The sequence below is a fragment of the Gymnoscopelus microlampas genome (genome assembly GCF_963454915.1).
Source record: "Gymnoscopelus microlampas genome assembly, chromosome: 17".
In the NCBI taxonomy this organism is placed as follows: Eukaryota; Metazoa; Chordata; class Actinopteri; order Myctophiformes; family Myctophidae; genus Gymnoscopelus; species Gymnoscopelus microlampas.
In genome coordinates this window covers 41,804,720-41,825,066 of record NC_139954.1, presented here as the reverse complement: position 1 = coordinate 41,825,066, position 20,347 = coordinate 41,804,720, and the positions used below count along the sequence as shown (strand labels likewise).

The following is a 20,347-nucleotide window of genomic DNA, read 5'->3' as shown; positions in this document are numbered from 1 at the left end:
CCAGAGGGCACTGCTGTCAAGTCAAGCAGGGGCTCTCGCCTTCATCGCCGAAACCCGGAGGAGGCCCGAGATGCAAGGACCGTTACCAACTGTCGCACGGCGAGAGGCCAGATGGAGTGCCACGCCGTAATCCTTCGCTGCATCTCATTAAAACCCAGTAATGAGAGCCAGCGTAGGGCTACAGCTGCTGCAGAGGCCTCTTCCGCCTCTAGCAGGCAGGGGGATCAGCTACACAAATAAATCCCCACATTAATAACCTCCGTCTCAGGGGCCCCGCGGGTCGGGCGGGGGACAGTATTGCTTCAGGAATGCACCGAGGCCGATTGGCTTTGACCAAAAAGTCGACAATGCCACTGTGAGATGGAAACTAAATGGATAAGAGATGGGAGTTAAGATAACTTGTTGAATTATGTCACGGAGATTGAGGGGGGGCCCCCCCCAACTATGGTAGTGATCTTAGGCTCAGCGTTATGGCGGCGTGACCAGGGTCACTTGACGTGGATTTAAGGGAACAAGATGCTCTCAGATGATCAGGGTCTAAGCTGAGTAGATACCTTAATTGAATTGTTAGTGAGAGGAGGATTACTTGGATTCACAATTACGTGACAGGTGTCTTCCCTATGAAAGTCATCTCTCGATGATTACCAGGGGGGGGGGGGCTCACCCTAATCCTTACGTGACTTGTCTGTCAACCCAGCCAAGCATGCGACACCAGGAAAACCCCAGCAAAATTATGGTTCCTCGTGATTAGAATGATCCGAGTATAAAAAGGGAATAGGGTTTTTATATCAGAGACGTGACATGTCACAAGACGTGACATTGCAGGCAGCCTGACTTGGCTATTTGTGTGTTTTCGGAGGTTAATATTTTGCCAACCCTGCTCTCACTTTCCCTCGTTCTGTGGTTGAATGGAAACATTGCGATATTATCTGACCGTTAACGCAACTATATAAAGTTGCACAACCAACCAAACAAGAGGGGAAGTGCTGGTTAAGAGATGCAACACCTCCAACAGAAAGGCATGACAAAACCAAATTAAGACCATGTAGAAATCTCATTTCTACATCCTACTATAAAATTAAGAAAACTCTGTGTCCATCCTAATCCAATGTTTTGCACTCAGTGGGGTTGACCAATCGATCTGACATTGATGCACATGTGCATTTGCCAAGCTGATTCTCCCAGACAAGGACTGACATTGGTGGTTTTTTAGTATTGGTTCGATTTTTCTCACAAATTTGAGAACTCTGTCCATTCACATGCATTTTTCTCCTCAGTGAGTTCGCCAATAGACCTAAAATTGCACATGGGCTCTGACGTTTTGGAATATGCAGGGCCAGACAATGCAGATTTTCTCTTTCATTTGCATTTTTGCCACAGGCTATGGGATCGTCGCGGTCCCACAGCCAGCCCGGACGGACAGTTGTTGGTTGGTTGTCAGGGTGACTGTGGAAGGGGTGTGAGATTTGGGCTCTGTTGTGGGTGGGGGAGGTGGGGGAATGACTCACGGGAGCAGTGCGAGAGCAGGTGTTTCCAATTGTCTAATTGTGCTTTCGTCTTTACAACAGAGCACTGGACCTGGCCTTAGGGCTATAGACCGCTTTTTATGTTATGTAAATATTATGCTACGTTTTTCTGCAGGCGGTAGGTGGAGGCGCTGGGTGTTTTAATTGTGGTGTATGTATATTCATTTATTGTCTTGAATGTATGCATTTACCCGCGCAAAACGATTTCCCCTTTATTGTGGATAATAAAGGACATCTAATCTAAACATTACCTGAACATGGTAGCCACTCAGTATATCCATGGTTAGCCATCATGTTTAGTACGCTTAAAGACAATGTTTTACTTTTCCCAAATGTAAGCCGTTTATTAGCATTTTTGCCACGGGCTATGGGATATGTAGTCGTTTTCCCAAAACTGAATACGAGGAATTTGACTTGGTGCACTACTCTTACAATATCACATATCACAAAAAAAAAGAGTTGGTAAATGTTGGAACAACAATAATAATAATGTAGATCTTTATCTAAATCACAAATCTCTTATGGGGTTCCTGCCACAAAATCTTTTCAGATAGGCGTTGGTGCCCCCACCCTCTAACAGAGGCCAGAGCAGTCTGTCTGAAACTGACCATGACAAGCTGACTTGTGTTTTGAGGTCGACATCCCCCTAAACCTAAGTGTACAGCAACACACCATCAAAGTACATGGAAATGTCTAGCATGCACGTGACAGGAGTGAGCTAGGTTTGCGCGACGAGTTGAAACCTGCATTCTCCGCTGACAGGCTCTTCCTTGATATCGAGTAGGTGCAAATTATTGTAAAAGAGATGTTTTCTCTGAGCCAAGTGGTATCAGGGCTGATATGAAAGCGTGTCTGAAACACTTGGCAGCGCAAGACGCTATTATTACCGAGCCAGGCTCTTAAAGAAAGTGCACTTCGAATGTGTTATTCCTGTTCATTCATAGAGTACCAGTAATGGGCTTCGGTCTGACCTCCTATGATGATTAATGACACCGGGGGACCTTAAGTAGTCCTTCTTCCTCTTATGCAGAACACGCTGGCTGTTATCTAGGACGGGAACTGCTCCATTAAGACACCGCTGTGGACCGCCCTTCTAGCATAGCCGGCTTTTGTTGTCAAAGTGAAGACATGATCGATCCCCCTCCCCTCTCCACCAAAGAACGTGTGAAAAATGGATAAGAGGACTGACTATTGGTGACTGAGATTTTCCCACCATTGTTTTTTTTTCGGGCCCTTGCTGACAGGAAATGCAGTCTCGGGTACTCACTTGGCGGCAAACTTGACCATCTGCTTGCTGGCACGATCTCCCACGGCGACCAGTGCCTGCACGTTGAACTGCTGCTGACGCAGGACCAAGAAGCACTGCTTCCCTGTAAAAACAACAACAATAGACAAGCGGCCGGGCCGTTAACAGATCCCCTTTCATTCACACCGAGACGGCCTAATGGGCTCGTCAAAATAAAAAAGCAGTGACCAACCGTGCTGGCCGTTTCCACAAAAAGACAGAGGGTTTTAAAGGAGCTATCTTTGGTCTTTAAAGGCCCTTTTCTTCTGCAGGTAAAGTGTCAAACATCTGTGAATGGAATCTGGTCTTTGAAGGAGGCTATAGGATGATGGGGTGTTACTGTAGCTAACCCTTTCAAGCGCGCCCGCACACACACACACACACCTTGGGACAGTGCAAACATTTAGCCAACAATCACATGGGAAGTCACTCAGGCCACCCAGGTGCTTTGATGTCGCATGTTTGTGAGAAGACAGGGGTTTTGTGTGTGTGTGTGTGTGTGTGTGTGTGTGTGTGTGTGTGTGTGTGTGTGTGTGTGTGTGTGTGTGTGTGTGTGTGTGTGTGTGTGTGTATATATATATATATATACACGTGTACGCGCGTAACACTACAGTCCCAAAAAAGAAGAAGCCGTCTCATCTCCGACCAAATTAGGATGTTATTCTGCTCTCAAGGACATCCTTTGGATGAGACAGAGTGAATGAATAGATCGGAAGAGAGGAAGCACCTCTTGACATGGAAGTTGTCCCGGAAAGGCAACGACCACCAAATCAGAGCTACGCCGCGGCTTGTTCATCATCGCATTGTTAGCAACGTGGTTGTACGTGCTTTGCCGTTTTCTTTTTTTGTTTTGTTTTGTTTGGCGGGGGTTGTTAACAGCTAAATGGGTTCATTGTATTCCAACGGGACAGAGGCCCTCATACCTGACTGCTACAAGCCGGGACCGGGGGTAGACAAGGTTACTTGATATACCAGGTCGTTGTTGACATTGTCATTTTGACAACCAAAGCAATGATATCAAAAACACCCTCTGGGGTTTTTAAAACTCAAGGGGGGAGGGAGGGGGAGGAGACTGGTGGTTGATGAGAAATATATTCTGGAAAGGAAAGCGGTGGTTAAGTCACACATCGCCACCAGTGTTGCCATGTCTGCTTATTATAAGCGACTTTGGGTATTATAAGTCGCTTGCAAATATTGGTAGTTGTGGGTTGCAGTTTTTTGGGTTGGTTTTTAAGGTGTAGTTGCTTTTTTAGGCTTGATTCCTAATGTTTAAAGGGCAAGACCACTTTGGTGGAGGTTTGGGTTGTGTTGGCTTGCCATGATGTAACTCCAAAAGGTGAACAAGAAATAAAAAATAATTGCTCCATTGATTAGAAATTGATCATTCAAAATATGCTCTTCATTGACTTACATTGTAGGGTAAAACAGCTGTTAGTATGTCACTCTTTTAGCACATGAACGAACACAAACAAAGCAAGCAGACAAATATAGAACATCACCAAACCCAGAACTGTTATTTTTTCTTTTTATAAAAATCTACTTCCTGCTGATTTTACTATTTGAAGATCCGGATCCGGATCCCTTCTTAATAAAAATAGCAAAATCAACAGGAAGTTAACATTTATATTAAAAAAAAAAAACAGTACTGGGTTTGATGATGTTCTATATTGTCTGAATCAACTTTGTGTTCGTTTACCTGCTAAAAGAGTGACTTTGAGAGACGTTCTAATCAATGAAGCAATTATTTTTTATTTCTTGTTCACCTTTAGAGTTACATCATGGCAAGGTAACAACACAACCCAAACCTCTACCAAAGTGGTCTTGACCTTTAAACCCAGTGGTCCTTGCCAAGGTTCTTTCATGGCAAGAACACCCATATTTTGATTGATTGATTGATGGAATATATTATTAGACAGAAATGCAAAACAGCACGAGTACAGTCCTGTGGACTTGTTTCCATTGAGGTCCTATATATTCAATTCATCAAACTAGCATAAAAAAATAACACAATACCATCACAAATATAAAACAAAAGGGGGAAAAAGGGGGATAAAGAGGGGGGGGATGAACACCTGACCTTTCTAAGGGAGAAGTGATATTTACCTCCCCCTTTGGAAAGGTGGATTTTCAGGCCCGTCTTAAAGGAAGCCAGTGACCTACATTTTTTAAGGGATTCATTTGTATTTGTCCGCAGACCCTCCCACCTGAAAATCTGTTTTGCCAGGGACCCCCATACAACCCCCCATACAAGATTTGTGTTGTTAAAATGTTTAAAAACTATTCCAAAATGTAGTTAAAATGTTTAAAAACTATTCCAAAATGTAATAAAAATTCCCAAGATATTTAGAAAATAGCAGATCTACAAGCTCGTAGCTTGGCTATTTTCAAATAGCCGTAGTCTTGACGGTTCTTTTGGTCTTGTTTTCATAGACCTTATTTCTCTCGCAAAATCTGGCAACACTGATCGCCACCTCCATCCACGCTGGCTGGAGGTGGTCTTCTTTCACCAGGAAGCAGAATATGACGAATAACTCTCAAGACACCAGTGTAGGTTTTGCTGTAATAGTTGCCGTGCGTTTCTTTTCAAAGGCTGACCTTAAGATGTTGACTGAGCTGAGGGGTGCCATCTGAAAAATGGCATTCCTCTTCTTTTTTTACGGGGACAGAGCTCTGCTCTGTACACGTATTGTTATTGGCAGTATTCTGTCACTTCTTCTTCTTCTTCTTCTTCTTCTTCTTCTTCTTCTGCCACTTTTCGCAGTTCTGGCTGAACCGTGCTGTCGCTTTTTACGAAACTCGGCCATATGGTAGATGGTCATGAAAAACGATCAAAAAATAATTCTCACAATCTTTCGTCCAAAGGTGGCGCTATAGCACTCAATTGAAAATGCCAACTTTGAACAGGTACAACTCATGCCCTGTTAGACCTACAGCCATGAAACTTGGATACACATATGCGTCTCCTCATGCTGAACAACTTTCACACTCTGACTTTTGACCTCTGACCTTTAGATCTCCCACCATTTTGAATTATATGAAAAACAGTCATTGGCTCCTAACTTCTGCATTTTTTCACTTATGGAAAATCCGTTGGAAATTTTTGTAGGCAGTGGTCCAAAGTTCAAGTGCTAAACGTTTCGTGCAGATTGCTCAAAAATCCCAGGAGGAGATAGATTTTAACTATTACAGTTTTATGAAAATTATTCATCTGTGCCTAAAACATACATGCAGACTCACATTTCTTTGAAACTTTGCAGAAATGTACAGGGTCATTCCAAATATCACTGAAACCAATCTTACTCCAATTGGCAAAAAGGGGGCGCTATAGCAATTTTTTGAAAAGGCAGACTTTAAACAGGCATAAGTCATGCCTCGTTTGGCCGAAAGTCGTGAAACTTGCTTATACATGTGCCTTGACTCATGAGGAACACACGTATCGATTTGACCATTAAGCTCCGCCCTTAGATTTTCCGCAATTTTGAGCAGTTTGAAAAATACTTGTTTTTGCCAGTTCTGGCTTAACCGTGCATACGCTTTTTACGAAACTCGGCCATATGGTAGATGCTCATGAAAAACTACCAAGAAATAATTCTCACACTCATTCGTCAAAGGGTGGCGCTATAGCACTCAATTGAAAGTGCCAACTTTGAACAGGTACAACTCATGCCCTGTTTGACCTACAACCATGAAACTTCGATACACACATGCGTCTCTTCATGCCCGACAACTTTCGTGGTCTGACTTTTGACCTCTGACCTTTAGATCTCCCACCATTTTGAATTATATGAAAAACAGTCATTGGCTCCTAACTTCTGCATTTTTTCACTTATGGAAAATCCGTTGGAAATTTTTGTAGGCAGAGGTCCAAAGTTCAAGTGGTAAACGTTTCGTGCAGATTGCTCAAAAATCCCAGGAGGAGATAGATTTTAACTATTACAGTTTTATGAAAATTATTCATCTGTGCCTAAAACATACATGCAGACTCACATTTCTTTGAAACTTTGCAGAAATGTACAGGGTCATTCCAAATATCACTGAAACCAATCTTACTCTAATTGGCCAAAAGGGGGCGCTATAGCAATTTTTTGAAAATGCAGACTTTAAACAGGCATAAGTCATGCCTCGTTTGGCCGAAAGTCGTGAAACTTGCTTACACATGTGCCTTGACTCATGAGGAACACACGTATCGATTTGACCATTAAGCTCCGCCCTTAGATTGTCCGCAATTTTGAGCAGTTTGAAAAACACTTAAACCCAGGATTTTTCAGCTATTTGCGTGAAACTGTATCATCTGTGTGATCTCCTTTTTCACAGTTACTTGTCTGTTGGGCCAATGGCGTCTCCCTTAAATGAATGCCTCACAATCTCAAGGTCGCCAGTTCAAGCCTCACTTGATGTAGACTTAATTTAAGTTGAATTGCAAACAACATGACTGTATCAATGAATACATGTGCAAATGGTAAAGATAACCTGAAATGCTTATTTGAGAGTATGTTTTTTACGTATGACATACTTCATTCTGAAAATAGCTGATCTACAATCTCACAACTTTTCATGGTTTGTGAGCTTGTAGATCGGCTACTTTCATTAGTTTTGGTTCTGAGGAGATGTACAATTTCTTCATTGGTAAATGGCTTGTGAACGAGTGATCTTAGTGTTAGTGAAACAGGGGCTTGGTTCATGAAAGAAGGCAAGAGTTTATGATCTTCAACAGACAATATCAGCCTGGACAAAGCTATAGCACTATAGGTAGTGTTGCAGCCTATTAGTCTGAAGGTTGAGAGTTCGAATCCTGTTAATGGCAGTAGGTTGAGATGTCCAATCAAACCATTATGTTTCCATCTCTCTCTCTCATCAATCTATTGTTTCCATGTCACTCTCTCTCTCTTCAATCTATTCCGTTTCCATGTCTCTCTCTCTCTCTATTCACTGGCCCCGTATTATCGCTGCTTGCAGCTATATTTTTGTCTTTATCTTCTTGCCCAAGGGCACACGGGGGCTTTTTGGGGTTATAGTACACCGAAGGATTAGCAAAGGGGTGGGGTGGAGGGTGGGGCAGTCAAGTCTGGGCTGGGCTGGCTGTTTCTTTGGCATTTAAAAATAAAAAGAAGGGGGGGGGGGGTGTCTGGGGTCTGAAAATTTGATGGACAAAGAGGAGGGATGAGCTCACCTTTGGCTCGGCTGGTGTGGATTCTGGCACGTAACCACATCATCTGGTCCGCTTTCTCGGGCGTCAGCCCCTCGATGCGCACCAGTACTCTTTCTGGCTCACACACACACACACACACACACAGAAAACATTTTGTTTTAATACCTCAAAAGGGTTCAGTCCTCTCCAATACACACCTGTATGCTAAGATGCTCACAACCCTATATTTCTGTGTACACACACACACACACAATATAGCATAAAGCAGGGGTCTTCAACGTTTTCAGGCCAAGGACCCACTAGCTGAGAGAGAGATGAAGCAGGGACCCCCTATATATTGTATAAAATTGTGTTTCAGATTCAACTTTTTTTTGTTTACTTGGTCTGCTCTTGTTTCCCTCTACACAGATACCTCTTTGCCAAAAATAGCCGATCTACAAGCTCACAACGCCTCGCATGTGAGCTTGTAGATCTGCTATTTTTGGTTAAAGTTCTCCTCAGAAAAGGGATGCTAGGGTTCAAGTGGATAAGGGGAAAAAAATCATATCACACAAAGATTTGGCGGACCCCCTGTAGTAACACTGAGAAACCCCCTAGGGGTCCCGGACCCCCTGTTGAAGACCCCTGGCATAAAGCAATGTGCATAAGAAGCATGCATGCACACATACACACAAAACCTTCCCCGTTCAACCCGCCAACTGGCACACACACACACACACACACATCTATATGCAGGTACACACCAACATGCACATTCAAGCAGCCACAGGATAACACAGGCCCACACTCACACACACGCATAAACACACACACAAACGCGTACACACACAACAAAAAGCTCCTCGCGTTACAAGAGGGACAGCCGTGGTGATAAATATGACACATTAGAAGGAAGAGTTGGTGAAAAGCCGTCCAAACTTTCCCCCCCGTCCTCTGTGGGCCCAACATGACAAATTGACTCGGGTTTCACCTGTGTCACTCAGAGGCATACGTTAACCTCATTATCAGTCCGGGGGAAGGAGGCAGACAGCGCGGCAACACTCGAGAAAGCAGAGACGCCCCTTTGGCTGGGAAACCTACCTCCACCCACATGAAAGGCCCTGCTCTGCAACCCGCCACTCCCCCTCCCCATGGCCAGGCATGCAGGTGGGGGGGGGGGGGGGCTCCCACTTTGTTCGCCGTCACTGGAGCTGAAAGAGCAGCCAGACAGATGGACGGCCTCCGCCAGCCTACCTGTTGACTTCAATGGCACTCGTCCAGGAGTTTATCGCCAGGCTATTAGTCACTGCAATTATATCTCTGAAATCTTTGCTATGGAGATGATGAGCGGGGGTTGACTAAGAGCATTTGTCACGGAGCTCATCTGCTGTAATCACGTTATCTATCGCAACGTTAAAAAACACGGCTGCCAAACATGAACCAAACATGAACCAGGATGTTGTTGATCAGGATGCCCTCAGTTGTCGATACGCGTATTTGTTTTGGCAGGCTAGGAGAAGCGATTAGGGAGTAATTGTTATCTTATAGTCCGCCATATGCCGGCGTTGTGTGCCGAAAATAACCCATCCACAAGCTGTGGTGTGACTCTAAGAGAGTATTGAATTGTCCCCGAAGGAGAAATTACTTTGCTGAATTCACCCAGCAGAAATGAGAGGTTAAGTGTCTTGCTCAGGGACACTTCGGCACGTAGATGGGCGAGGCGAAGGTCGAACCGGTGACCTTCTGATTACCAGACGGCCTTCTCTACTCACTCAGCGACTGTCCTTGTTGCCAAACTCACCCAGTTTCTGCTGTGACTGGAACATAGCCAACACACCGTAGCGATCCTTGGCAAAGTCCTGAAAGCATAAGAGGAGTGTTTGTTAGCTACAGTAGGGGAACTTTGTGGTTTAATTCAAGGTGATCTCGCTGTCAATACATTCAAAACCAACATTTCTTCTGGCGCTGTGTGTTGCTGCTGAATAAAACACAATTTTGCTATTGGTGTATACACAAAATGCTCTCTGAACATGTGAACGCGAAATGTCACAATCATCTCATGAGGTGTCTGCCTGTCTGGTACCTCAAAGAATGCAGGAGATTATGAGCCGTGTCAAAAGATAACAAAATTCCTAAAGAGTGGGAGAGTGGGTAAGAGGTTCAGCAAATAAGTATTTGCATACAAAAGGTATGAAAAATGGAGGAAGACCGAAAGGCGAGGAACTGCGCACGTTCTTTTGATTTTCCTTTTTAAAATCCATTATAGCTGCTGAACATTACCAAGTCTAGGACGTTTGCAGAGATATGATCCCTGCTATGAAATCCATGTTTCAGCAAGTGAAATGAGTTAATGAAAGACTAAAGGCTCTGCTTTCAGCAATCCTGTGTGGTTAACTGAAATTAGTTGAAACTTTTATTGGCTTGAAGAGAAACGGCAAGTCTTGGTTGTTCCGGCAACAAACATGCAATCATAATATTTGTGGTGGCCCTAGCTGACACATATGATGATTGTATATTCAGTTTGTCAATGTGTCACGTGTCCCTGTCTATACCAATACTAAACAACATTTACCTACGGCAGTGGCCAACTCAACGTGCAGTGCAGTCCGGGAACACCCAGGAGTCCTTGAGGGGGTTCCAGGGGGTTCCCACTTAAATGATTGATAGCTAGGACCCTTACTGCTCTTTAACTCAGAAATGTGTACAAATAGAACCAAACGGACGGGTCCATTTGGTTCTGTTTTGCACACAGTAAAGGGCGTTCACACTGTAACTATAACTATAAAAGTATAGTTTTAAAAGTAGTTTGAAGTCAAGTGGATGGCAGAGTTCACACCAACTATCAAAAAAATACAATGGTAAACGATATAGTTATTGTTATAGTTTTAGTGCTCGGTGTGAACGCCCGTTAAAAGTCAAATGAACAATGAGGATTTTACTGTGCAGTGTACTTACATCCTCCTCTGTACTTTGCTGGTCGGCAGTCTGTAAAACAAAGAAATGAGATGGGTGAGACGGGTACAGTAAATATCCTGAATATCACCACGACACGAAGATGCGTCCATTTAATTCCAACCACTTCATGGAGAGGCCGCGGGGTTCAATATTTTACACATTCAATGCGGGACACTGGAAACCGTTTGCTATAACAACCATGTTAAACATCGCTCTCATCCAGTGGTAACCAGGGGGATTTGAATAAAGTGCAATAAATCGTGATAAAGAGCGGCTATATAACAAATCTCATTCCAAAGCCAAGAAGCTGGGGAGTGGAGATCCCTGGCCGGAAGAACCCCAATCTCTACTGTACATGGCTTGGGGGACATCACAGAAAATGAGTAATGGCACGGGGAGAAATTGCTTTGTAATGTACAGATATTATTTATCTCTTTACTGACGCCACGGCAGCTGCAATGGGGAGAATCACTCCCCGTGCCACGGAGATAGACTCTTGAGGAGGTAACGGGTCCATTTCCTATGCAAATTGGTGCGAGTGCGCGTGCAGATGGGACGGCTGATGGGGTTGGAGTGGATGGGAACCACCACCCCCTCCCTTGATAGGACAATCCTGTCGCATGATGGACGACACGGCTGGATGTGACGCACTGAAGCGGGCCGGATTCATTTAATACAGACCTGCTATAAAGTCACAATAAGCAACCCCACCACCGCAGGAGCACAAATAACCTGTAACTAAATAGTCACTGTAACTCATAATGGGGGAGTAGGAAGTTCAGAGCAGAATAGACACATCAGTCACTCAATAAGTAATTTAACGTCGCAAACTGTCATCTCTTAGCTTGTGCTTACGATGTTAATATGCTGAGTGTACAAAAAATATCAGCAACACCTGCTCCACCTTCCACGAAACGGGCTGAGCAAGATGAAGCCAGGCCGACATTATATTCCCTTATTGCTTTCAGCCATTACGTTCATTTATGGAAGGGAGATGCAGATTGAGTGTAGCAGACAGGGCGGGAGGGAGAGAGGCATTTTAGCCTTGAGACAAGTGACACATGGATTGTATTAAAGTATTGCAACCCTGAACCTGACCTGAACTTGTCAAGGGGGTAAACTAGTCTGATTCAATTATTAAAAAAAGAAAAGTATTACAGTTTTGTGTGTATCTCCTGGTAATAAATAAGATTTGTCACAAATTGAAAATCGTACGGGTGATTTCTTAAAGCGGTTGCAATTACATGTTGGGGATGTTTAGTCAATATTTTGTCTACTTCCAGAGTATAAGAAAATAGCTCTTTGTTTGGGTGGACACATAAACAAAGCCATGGGGACAGGAATACCGAGACAATGGATTCCCCTTAGCACGACTCCCCTCCGCCTCCCCCCGCCCCACTCCAACTATCCTCGAACCCACGGTGCCCAAGCCACTCGGCACGTCACCTCGCTACCAGCTGGAGCGCGGGGCCGAGGCGGGGGTGCCTGGCGGATGTGGTGTGCGACAATCCAAAAAAAAAAAACACACTGACCAGCTTGGCCTGCTTCTCAGCCTTCTTTGCAGCTTTCTCCGCTTCCTTCTGCTGTTTCTTCAGCGCTTTCTTTGACTGGGACTGCTCCTCCTCCTCCGCCGCCCTGCCAACAGGAAGACACGCACAACACAAACACTATAAGTCAACTTCCAGCTTCTATTCCTCAGCCTCGGCTTCCTGTGGAGGAAGTCGTCGGCCGGGTGGGAAAATCAATTCCGAGCCGTCACCACCTCCAGCAGCCCGGCGGTGCGGCCTGCTCTGCACCGCCCGCCCGGGTCTCTGCTGGCTTTTTAAGTCTGCTGTTATAGCTTTAAAGCCATTGTTTTCACACGCTTCCACAAACAGCCGTGTGTGTGAGTAAGGGGATGGGAAGAGGCAGCGACGTCAAAAAGTGAGATTAAAACTGGATAAACACACAAACCGTCACGGCAGACCCTTTGTGTGAACCACTGTGTCATTTTAGATTTTTTTTGCGTTGGCTGTTCAAAATAGCAGATGTACAAGCTTGCAGCGCGTCACTTCGTGCTATGCTGCAAGCTTGTACATCTGCTATTTTTGAAAGATCTTGAAAGTGTGAGAACTACTGATTTAGAAGCCATTTGTAGAATCGGCCTCAAATCTTAATGCCATTGTTTTCACACGCTTCCACAAACAGCTGTAGCCCTGTGTGTGTGAGTATGGGGAGTCTTAAGAGGCAGAGACATCGAAAAGTGAGATTAAACTGGATAAACACGCAAACACGGCAGACCCTTGTGTGAACCACGCAGGGAGACAGTAGTTTCACAAGGACTCTAATCCACCGAAGCACTTGGCGTGGAAATAGATTATCCTATTATGATAACACTCAAGCTTATCTCAAAGTAAAGGTGTCTTCATTTACTAAAAGCTGCAAATACAAAAATATAAGACACTGAGCTCAGACAGAGGACAATGCATTTTTAATTTAGCCGTCAGTGAGAAAGAAAATGAGTTTGTCTGGAATATAGCTTCTTTCTTTCTCTTCTTTTTTTTTGTAGTAGTAGTACTAGTGGTAAATTAAGCAGCTGTAACAAAAAGATTTAGCTGACCAAGCATAGAAATGCGTAGATTACAACGCATTACTAAGTTTAATTGTAATTATTTGTAATTCATTAAGAAAAATATGATTTACTTATCAAAACGCTAAGTCAGCAATTAATTAAACTTAATACCAAGTACTTTATTGTACCACCCATCCACTCACAGTGCCACTAAAAATAGTCTGAAATATGACACTATCAACTGTGCTGGCACAGCACAGATAAGTCTATATACTGTACACTCAAGTACAGAAAGACCTTGCTACAAGCTTACCTGTGATCACTAGGCCAGTTAACCCAAAAATATATCAAAACAGACATTTAAAATCTCTAACCTTGCTCATGTACGTTCATTGAATTATCGAGAGGCAGTTTCTCTTCTTACTTTTTTTAAAATAAACGAATCGACCCAAAAAAAATTATAGATTTTTTTTAGAATCGACTAAATTGATAAGTCGCAAAGTGACCCGTTGTGAGGATATTGATTTGAAGGCATATCACCCCCGCCCTAGTGATCACTGACTTCATAAAAACAAAAAACTGAGAACCTTGTAGTTCTTCAAGTGACTATTTTCACCTACTCTGATAAAGCAGGCCTATATATTTGAGCAGCGTTTATAGGACCACAATGAAAAAAAGTCCCCAGGACTTTTTTTGTGTTTTGTGTTTTGTGTTTTAGCTTTAATGTCTTTACTGTACCACCACGTGCCGTTTACATTTCTGACTAATAAAGTATTCAGATCAATCAATCAAGCAGTGACGGCCAGGTGTCTAGACCCTAGAGGAAGCCTTTAAGCAATATAGAGCTGCACTCATTTAGTCGCAGGAAATAACAAGGACCAATGGACCAGCTATAAATAGTACAATAGTCTAAACAAAAACACCACATCATACACTCAACTTCCGAATGGGTCTTGAAAATATTACGTAGTGTTTACACACACAGACACACTTCCAGGCTTTGCTTATTTTGGAATGAGTGTACTGTACCTGTGGCCTATACGTAAATAAACTGATCTGCCACACCATCATACATCCATTTGTGTGGTCTAGCAGTGGTTCTCAAAGTGGGGCTCGGGGACCCCCAGTGTTCCTTGGGGTGGTTCCAGGGGGTCCCCAGCGAAAGCGGTTTGTAGCATCACAATCATTTTGACCACATTATTCATTTATATGTTCGATATTCAATATCTGTGAGCTTGTACATCTGCAATTGTTTTTAATTGAGATGTCATTTTTTTTACACACGTATTCTCTTCTGGGGGTCCCTGAGGCTGGAACAAAACCTTTTCAGATGGAAGTCCGCGGCCAAATACATATCAATTTGGGAGTCCTTGGCATGAAAACAAAGGTCTGAGAACGTTGCATGGTCTAATAAGTCTATAGCCACTATTGTCAGCCTTTACACCATTACAATTAATTTGGGTCTCTTCATATCAGACAGTGTAGCTTAGCTATACTATACTATGCTATACTTTACTACCAATAAGGGTAGTATTGTATCGTCCTGAGTGGGTAGGTACTAACCACATTGTCAAACACATGGGTATCCTTAACCATTTAAGCGAGCCCTGTTTCAAAGACATCTACAAGCTCACAACACATCACGATGAGCTAGCAACTAAGCTGGGTATTTTTACTATTGGAAGTATTTTTTTTGGAAGTATCATTTATTTCTTTTAAATATCGCCTGACGTTTTCATCAGGATGGGGATTGGGGACGATTATTTTAGAGCTTAGAACACCTAGTGACTGCACCTTACACAGAACAGAAACATGATAAATGTCTATGTAAGCGTTCAAATTCAAAACAACTATTTTGATTATAGTGAACACCACCGGGACAATTTGGTCAGTGAATGACATTTTAGTGTTTTACAGATATTTGTGGAGGCTCGGGACGCCCAGTTTGAAACCGGACGATCCCCGGCCAAACAGGGATGTCTGGTATGTTAGGGGTTAAGTTAAGTGTCTTGCTCAGGGACACTTCGACATGAATGTAGATAGATGGGTGAGCCGAGGGTCAAACCGGTGACCTTGTGAATACCACCAGACAGACAGCCGTCTCTCTCTACACCCTCCGCTACAGCCGCCTCCTGAATTAGCCTATTGTATACATGTCAAATCTGACTAAGTGAACTAAAAAAGTATTTCAAAAGTATTTCAAACATTTGTATTTTTTTGGTAAATTAATACCATACTTGATCATACTATAGCGTCACACAAAAGTATCAAAAGTAGCAGATCCGTGACGCGTTTTGAGCTTGTAGATCTGCTACTTTTGGCATTTTTTTATTTGAATCCTGAAAAGTAAAAGTTTTGGACTTATGAGGTTTCCACCAGACCGAGATGATATACTGTATATTTCTTAAAAATATTTTTTTTTTGTCATGTTACTTCATGCTATATTTTTATGTTTTTTTTTTAATATATACATCCTACTCTTATATTGCATTCTTGTTCTCTTATATCAGTGGTTCTCAAACTTTTTCATGCCAAGGACCCCAAAAATGATATGTATTTGTCCGCGGACCCCCATCTCAAATATTTTGTTCCAGGGACCCCCAGAAGCAAAGATTTGAGTTACAAATGTTTGCATGAAAATATATATATATTCAAAGGTGTGCACACATTTTCACGATTTTTCAAAAATAGCAGATCTACAAGCTCATAGCGCGGCACTCGGTGCCAAAAGTAGACTAGCCAAAGTATAAAAGGTTAAAATGATTGTGACGCTATATTAACACATTTTGCTGGGGACCCCCTGGTACCCCCTCAAGTACCCCTGGGGGTCCCCGGACCCCACTTTGAGAACCAATGTCTTATATCACTGCCTGGGAGCAATGAATGTAATGCGCCAAGTTAAATTCCAGGCACAGTATGTAACAACAAAAAAGAGGGAAAAAAGAGTGAAAAGACGGATTCTGATTTCACCGACTAGTACAAACCTGACTAGCAATGTAATTTCCTGTTTACCCTATGAGGATTGTGATGACGATGACTGTGTGGTGCAGCTGTGCTCATGACACATGTTTTGGGCACCTCGCAGCTGTCTATTCTAAAGGCAAACACATGCTGACATTCGTTTAGCTATAGTGTTTTGCCGCCTAGCTCTTATGCTCACGTGATTTAAAAGCTGCACTACTTTCCTCTTCTCGCCCGGATTTGAACCCGGTTTCCTGCGCAAGTCCTGACATTTTTACCATCGAGCTAATAGAGCCTGCCTGCCTCCTTGCTCAGGGCATAAATTAAAAATTCGAGTCAGATCCTGTGTCTAGGCTCACCTAGACATGACCTTTGGCACGATCTAAATGATTCAATAGAAGAGCAGGGAGACAAAATACAACCACCCCAATTGTGTAAGCTATATTGTATTAACATGCTCTACCAAAGAGATTGGACAAAATTACCTTTTATTCATGAAAAAAGTAACATATCGCCGCATTAACTGTTTTCTATCTTTCCTTTTTTTCTCTCCTTAGACCTTAGATAGAGATTTGTTTTACACATTGAGTGTAATAACAAAATATGATATCATCATTGTCATTATTATATAATCCTCATAGTGTGAGGATGGGCTTATATGCCTATAGTAATATTACGCAGTCAAATCTTCAGTGTTTAGGGGTGCAACAGTCCAATAGGGCTTCAACAGTTAACCAGAAGAAGTGCGCAGGAGTCTTTTCTACTGCAATAAATCAACCCATAGATGGACCTCTCATTACTTAGAGTTTCTGACAGGACTGTCTATTCCGTATGGCCATTTAACAGTTAATTAAACTCGATTTAATCAACTATTTAATAAAATAATGTATTAATAATCCTTCGCTATTTTGGGAAAAATATGTATTTAAAAAAATCATTGAAAATAACAGATCTACAAGCTCACAACGCAAGATAGGGTTTAAGTGATTCATTGATTTGTTGATTAATGTCAGTCTCATCAGCCACAGATGGCATGGCAGACATTTGAGACACCGATTTATTAACATTCCATCCTTTCTTCATTCTCTTGAAAACCCTGTTCAGTTCAGTTGAACCCATATGCTGCTCCATGGCCAGAAGGGAAACTGACAGGAATGGAAATAAATGAACAGGACCTGACAGGTTCACTTTATACGATTTGTTTAGTTAACAACATGTCAGATTTGTTAGCAAATCTACAACACATTGATGTATGTGTGTAATAAATTACACCCGAGTCTCATCATCTAAATGCAGTGGTTCTCAAAGTGGGGTCTATTGATCCCCAGGTGTCCTTCCTTGGGAGGGCAGCTAAATGACTATGGTCCGTTTACCGGTCTGTAACTCGGAGTGTGTAGTATACAAATGGAAGTATGGAACGGGTCAATTTGGTTCCATTGGTACAAACTCAGTCAGAGTTATGGGGGTCTGTGCCTAAATAATGCATTACCAAATTGGGGGTACGTGACATAAAAAAGTTGGAGGACCACATACAGTACTGTTGTCAAGCAGTGGTAAACAGTTTCATGTCAAGGACCCGCATTTTGTTGCAATTGTTACGGCAGCGGAAAATATTTTGTGCCAGGGACGCCCATGAGACAAGATTTCTGCTGTATTATACATTATATTTAGTGCATTATTCTGTCTACATAACTGTCTACACCAGAGGTCTTCAACGTTTTTCAGGTCTAGGACCCCTTAGCTAAGAGAGAGAGAGTGCATTGTTTACAAAATTGTGTTGCAGATTAAACTTTTCATAGATCGCTTCATTGACTATCATCAGTGTTTCGGTAAATTTCGTTCATGTCAGACATTGGACCACTTAAACCTTCAATACTTAGTACTTGATTTGCTCCTTTTCTACCCCGCCTACACCAAACCCCTCTCAAACGCCAAAAATAGCTGATCTACAAGCTCACAACGCCTCGCGCTGAGCTGGTAGATCTGCTATTTTCGGCTAATGTTCCCCTCAGAATAGGGATGCTAAGTTCAAGTAAAAAAAACATCCTATTACACAAAGATTTGGCGGCCCCCCTATAGTAGCTCTGAGGACCACCTAGGGGTCCCGGACCCCCTGTTGAAGACCCCTGGTCTATACCGTAGGTGGGAGGTAGATAACAGTGGAGAGACTTTTACACCTATGATCTGATTCTGATGAATAGTCACATATATTCTCTCATTGGATTAACTTTTGGCCTGTAAAACAGTGACATTATTAAACTGTGTTGATGAACCCAGTCAAACCTGGGGGGTCGTTGCACCACACCTTGAGAACCACAGTCGTAAAAAGGAACGTCAACAGTCAGACTTTATCTCCTCAGACGTTAGCATTATCTGAAGCTGTCAGTTGGACTACCTTGTGCATTGAGCAACGTACTGCTGTTAGAAATGCATTTTATTGAACATAGTGATAATTTCTATCAGTGGTGGAAAGCAACTAAGTACATTTACTCAAGTACTGTACTTAAGTACAATTTTGAATGCTACTCCATCTCATCTATTGGAATACTTTAGTTGCTAGTTACTTTGCAGATTTTGATTATTATCACAAAACATATGTTAACCACTTCAGCCCATAATAGACTGTAAAGCATCAGCCCTAAATACATTTCGGCCATTTGAAAATAGCACATTTTTTGCACATTTGAAAAACTTGTGAAATGGGACATTCTGCATAATGAGTATTCTACTTTTGGTACTTTAAGTACATTTTTATGCCAATACTTTTGTACTTTTACTCAAGTACATTTTGAATTCTGGACTTTTACTTGTAAACAGAGTATTTCTGCATGATGGTATTGATACTTTTACTCGTGTAAAAAACATTGAATACTTTTTCCATCACTGCTGTTGGAAATGCGTTTGACTGCACACAGTTTCTATCTAGAAGTTAGCAGTGGTGGGAAAAAGTACAAAACTGTACTTAAGTGCATTACTTGAGTACATGTACTTAAGTTACTTTACACCACTGAAAGTTAGATAAAGTGTAAGATGATGCAATCCACTGTAATGCTAGCAGCAGCTATCAGCTCGAGCGCTAGCATAACACTTCAACGTGCTCTCTACAACTACATGAGCCACATGCATGACTTTAACTGTCCTCTTACCCTCCTGTCACTTCTTCTTTAGTCATCTCAGGCTGTGTTCAGTGTGTTGTTTGTGTATAAAACGCAGTTTGACAGTTGTTGTGTTGGCAGGAGAAACAGCTGTTCACCCTGCATGGATGGATGGGTGGGTGGAAGGGAAGAAGGGAGGACCGCTATAGGCGACGAACCGAATACCGGCTTTTTGTCTGAGATCCGACTAGAAACAAAGCAACGGACGCAGTTCGTTCCGTGTGATTTCAACCCCGTGGGCTGTTTTATCAGGTGGTTTTATTTCAATGACTGAAATATGGATAATGCCAATGAAATACATGAATAATATAACATAATGAAAAAAATACATAATTAATTTTGTAATACATAACTAATTTTGTATTGTTATCAAATGCTTGATTGATAAATTGTTGAGGACTAGCCTGTTATGATGTTACTTTTTTGTTTTGTTTTTGAACAGTAAATTTGGCATTTTCAATTATATAGAACATGACAACAGTATGGCTCATGTGTTAATAAAATGCCTATAAACAATCAAACAGAGCAGATAGACATCACATAAAACACAATAACAATATTAAAAAAAAAAAAAAAAAAAAAACAGACATGGTCAAGATTTTTCTTCCCACATTACAAAGTAGCAGCACCATCTGCTAATACAGGTCCTAAAGGATTGCCTTCCATAAAATGTATGAACTGTCCCCATATTTCTTGAAAGACAGCAGATTTCAGTCAGTTTTTTTAGTCTAGTGCAAGACCATTTGATAATTCTCTGTATTATTGCCTGATGTCTGGTTTATCTGG

General features: G+C 42.3%; 1 protein-coding gene across 2 annotated transcripts in view; it reads right to left on the bottom strand.

Moving 5' to 3' along the window:
* The window catches only part of dars1 (aspartyl-tRNA synthetase 1), a 45,252-nt gene extending 25,571 nt beyond the window's left edge, over window positions 1-19,681 (bottom strand). For both annotated transcript variants that reach the window (XR_014602715.1, XM_084084396.1), the window contains exons 1-6: window positions 19,553-19,681; window positions 12,427-12,529; window positions 10,895-10,924; window positions 9,741-9,798; window positions 7,982-8,074; window positions 2,794-2,896 (exon numbers count right to left, since the gene is read on the bottom strand). Coding sequence is in view for 1 of the 2 variants with exons in the window: in XM_084084396.1 (XP_083940522.1) it covers window positions 2,794-2,896; window positions 7,982-8,074; window positions 9,741-9,798; window positions 10,895-10,924; window positions 12,427-12,529; window positions 19,553-19,578 (413 nt within the window). In the remaining variant the exon portion in view is untranslated. The remainder of the gene's footprint in view (window positions 1-2,793; window positions 2,897-7,981; window positions 8,075-9,740; window positions 9,799-10,894; window positions 10,925-12,426; window positions 12,530-19,552) is intronic.
* Between the last annotated feature and the right edge of the window lie 666 nt (window positions 19,682-20,347).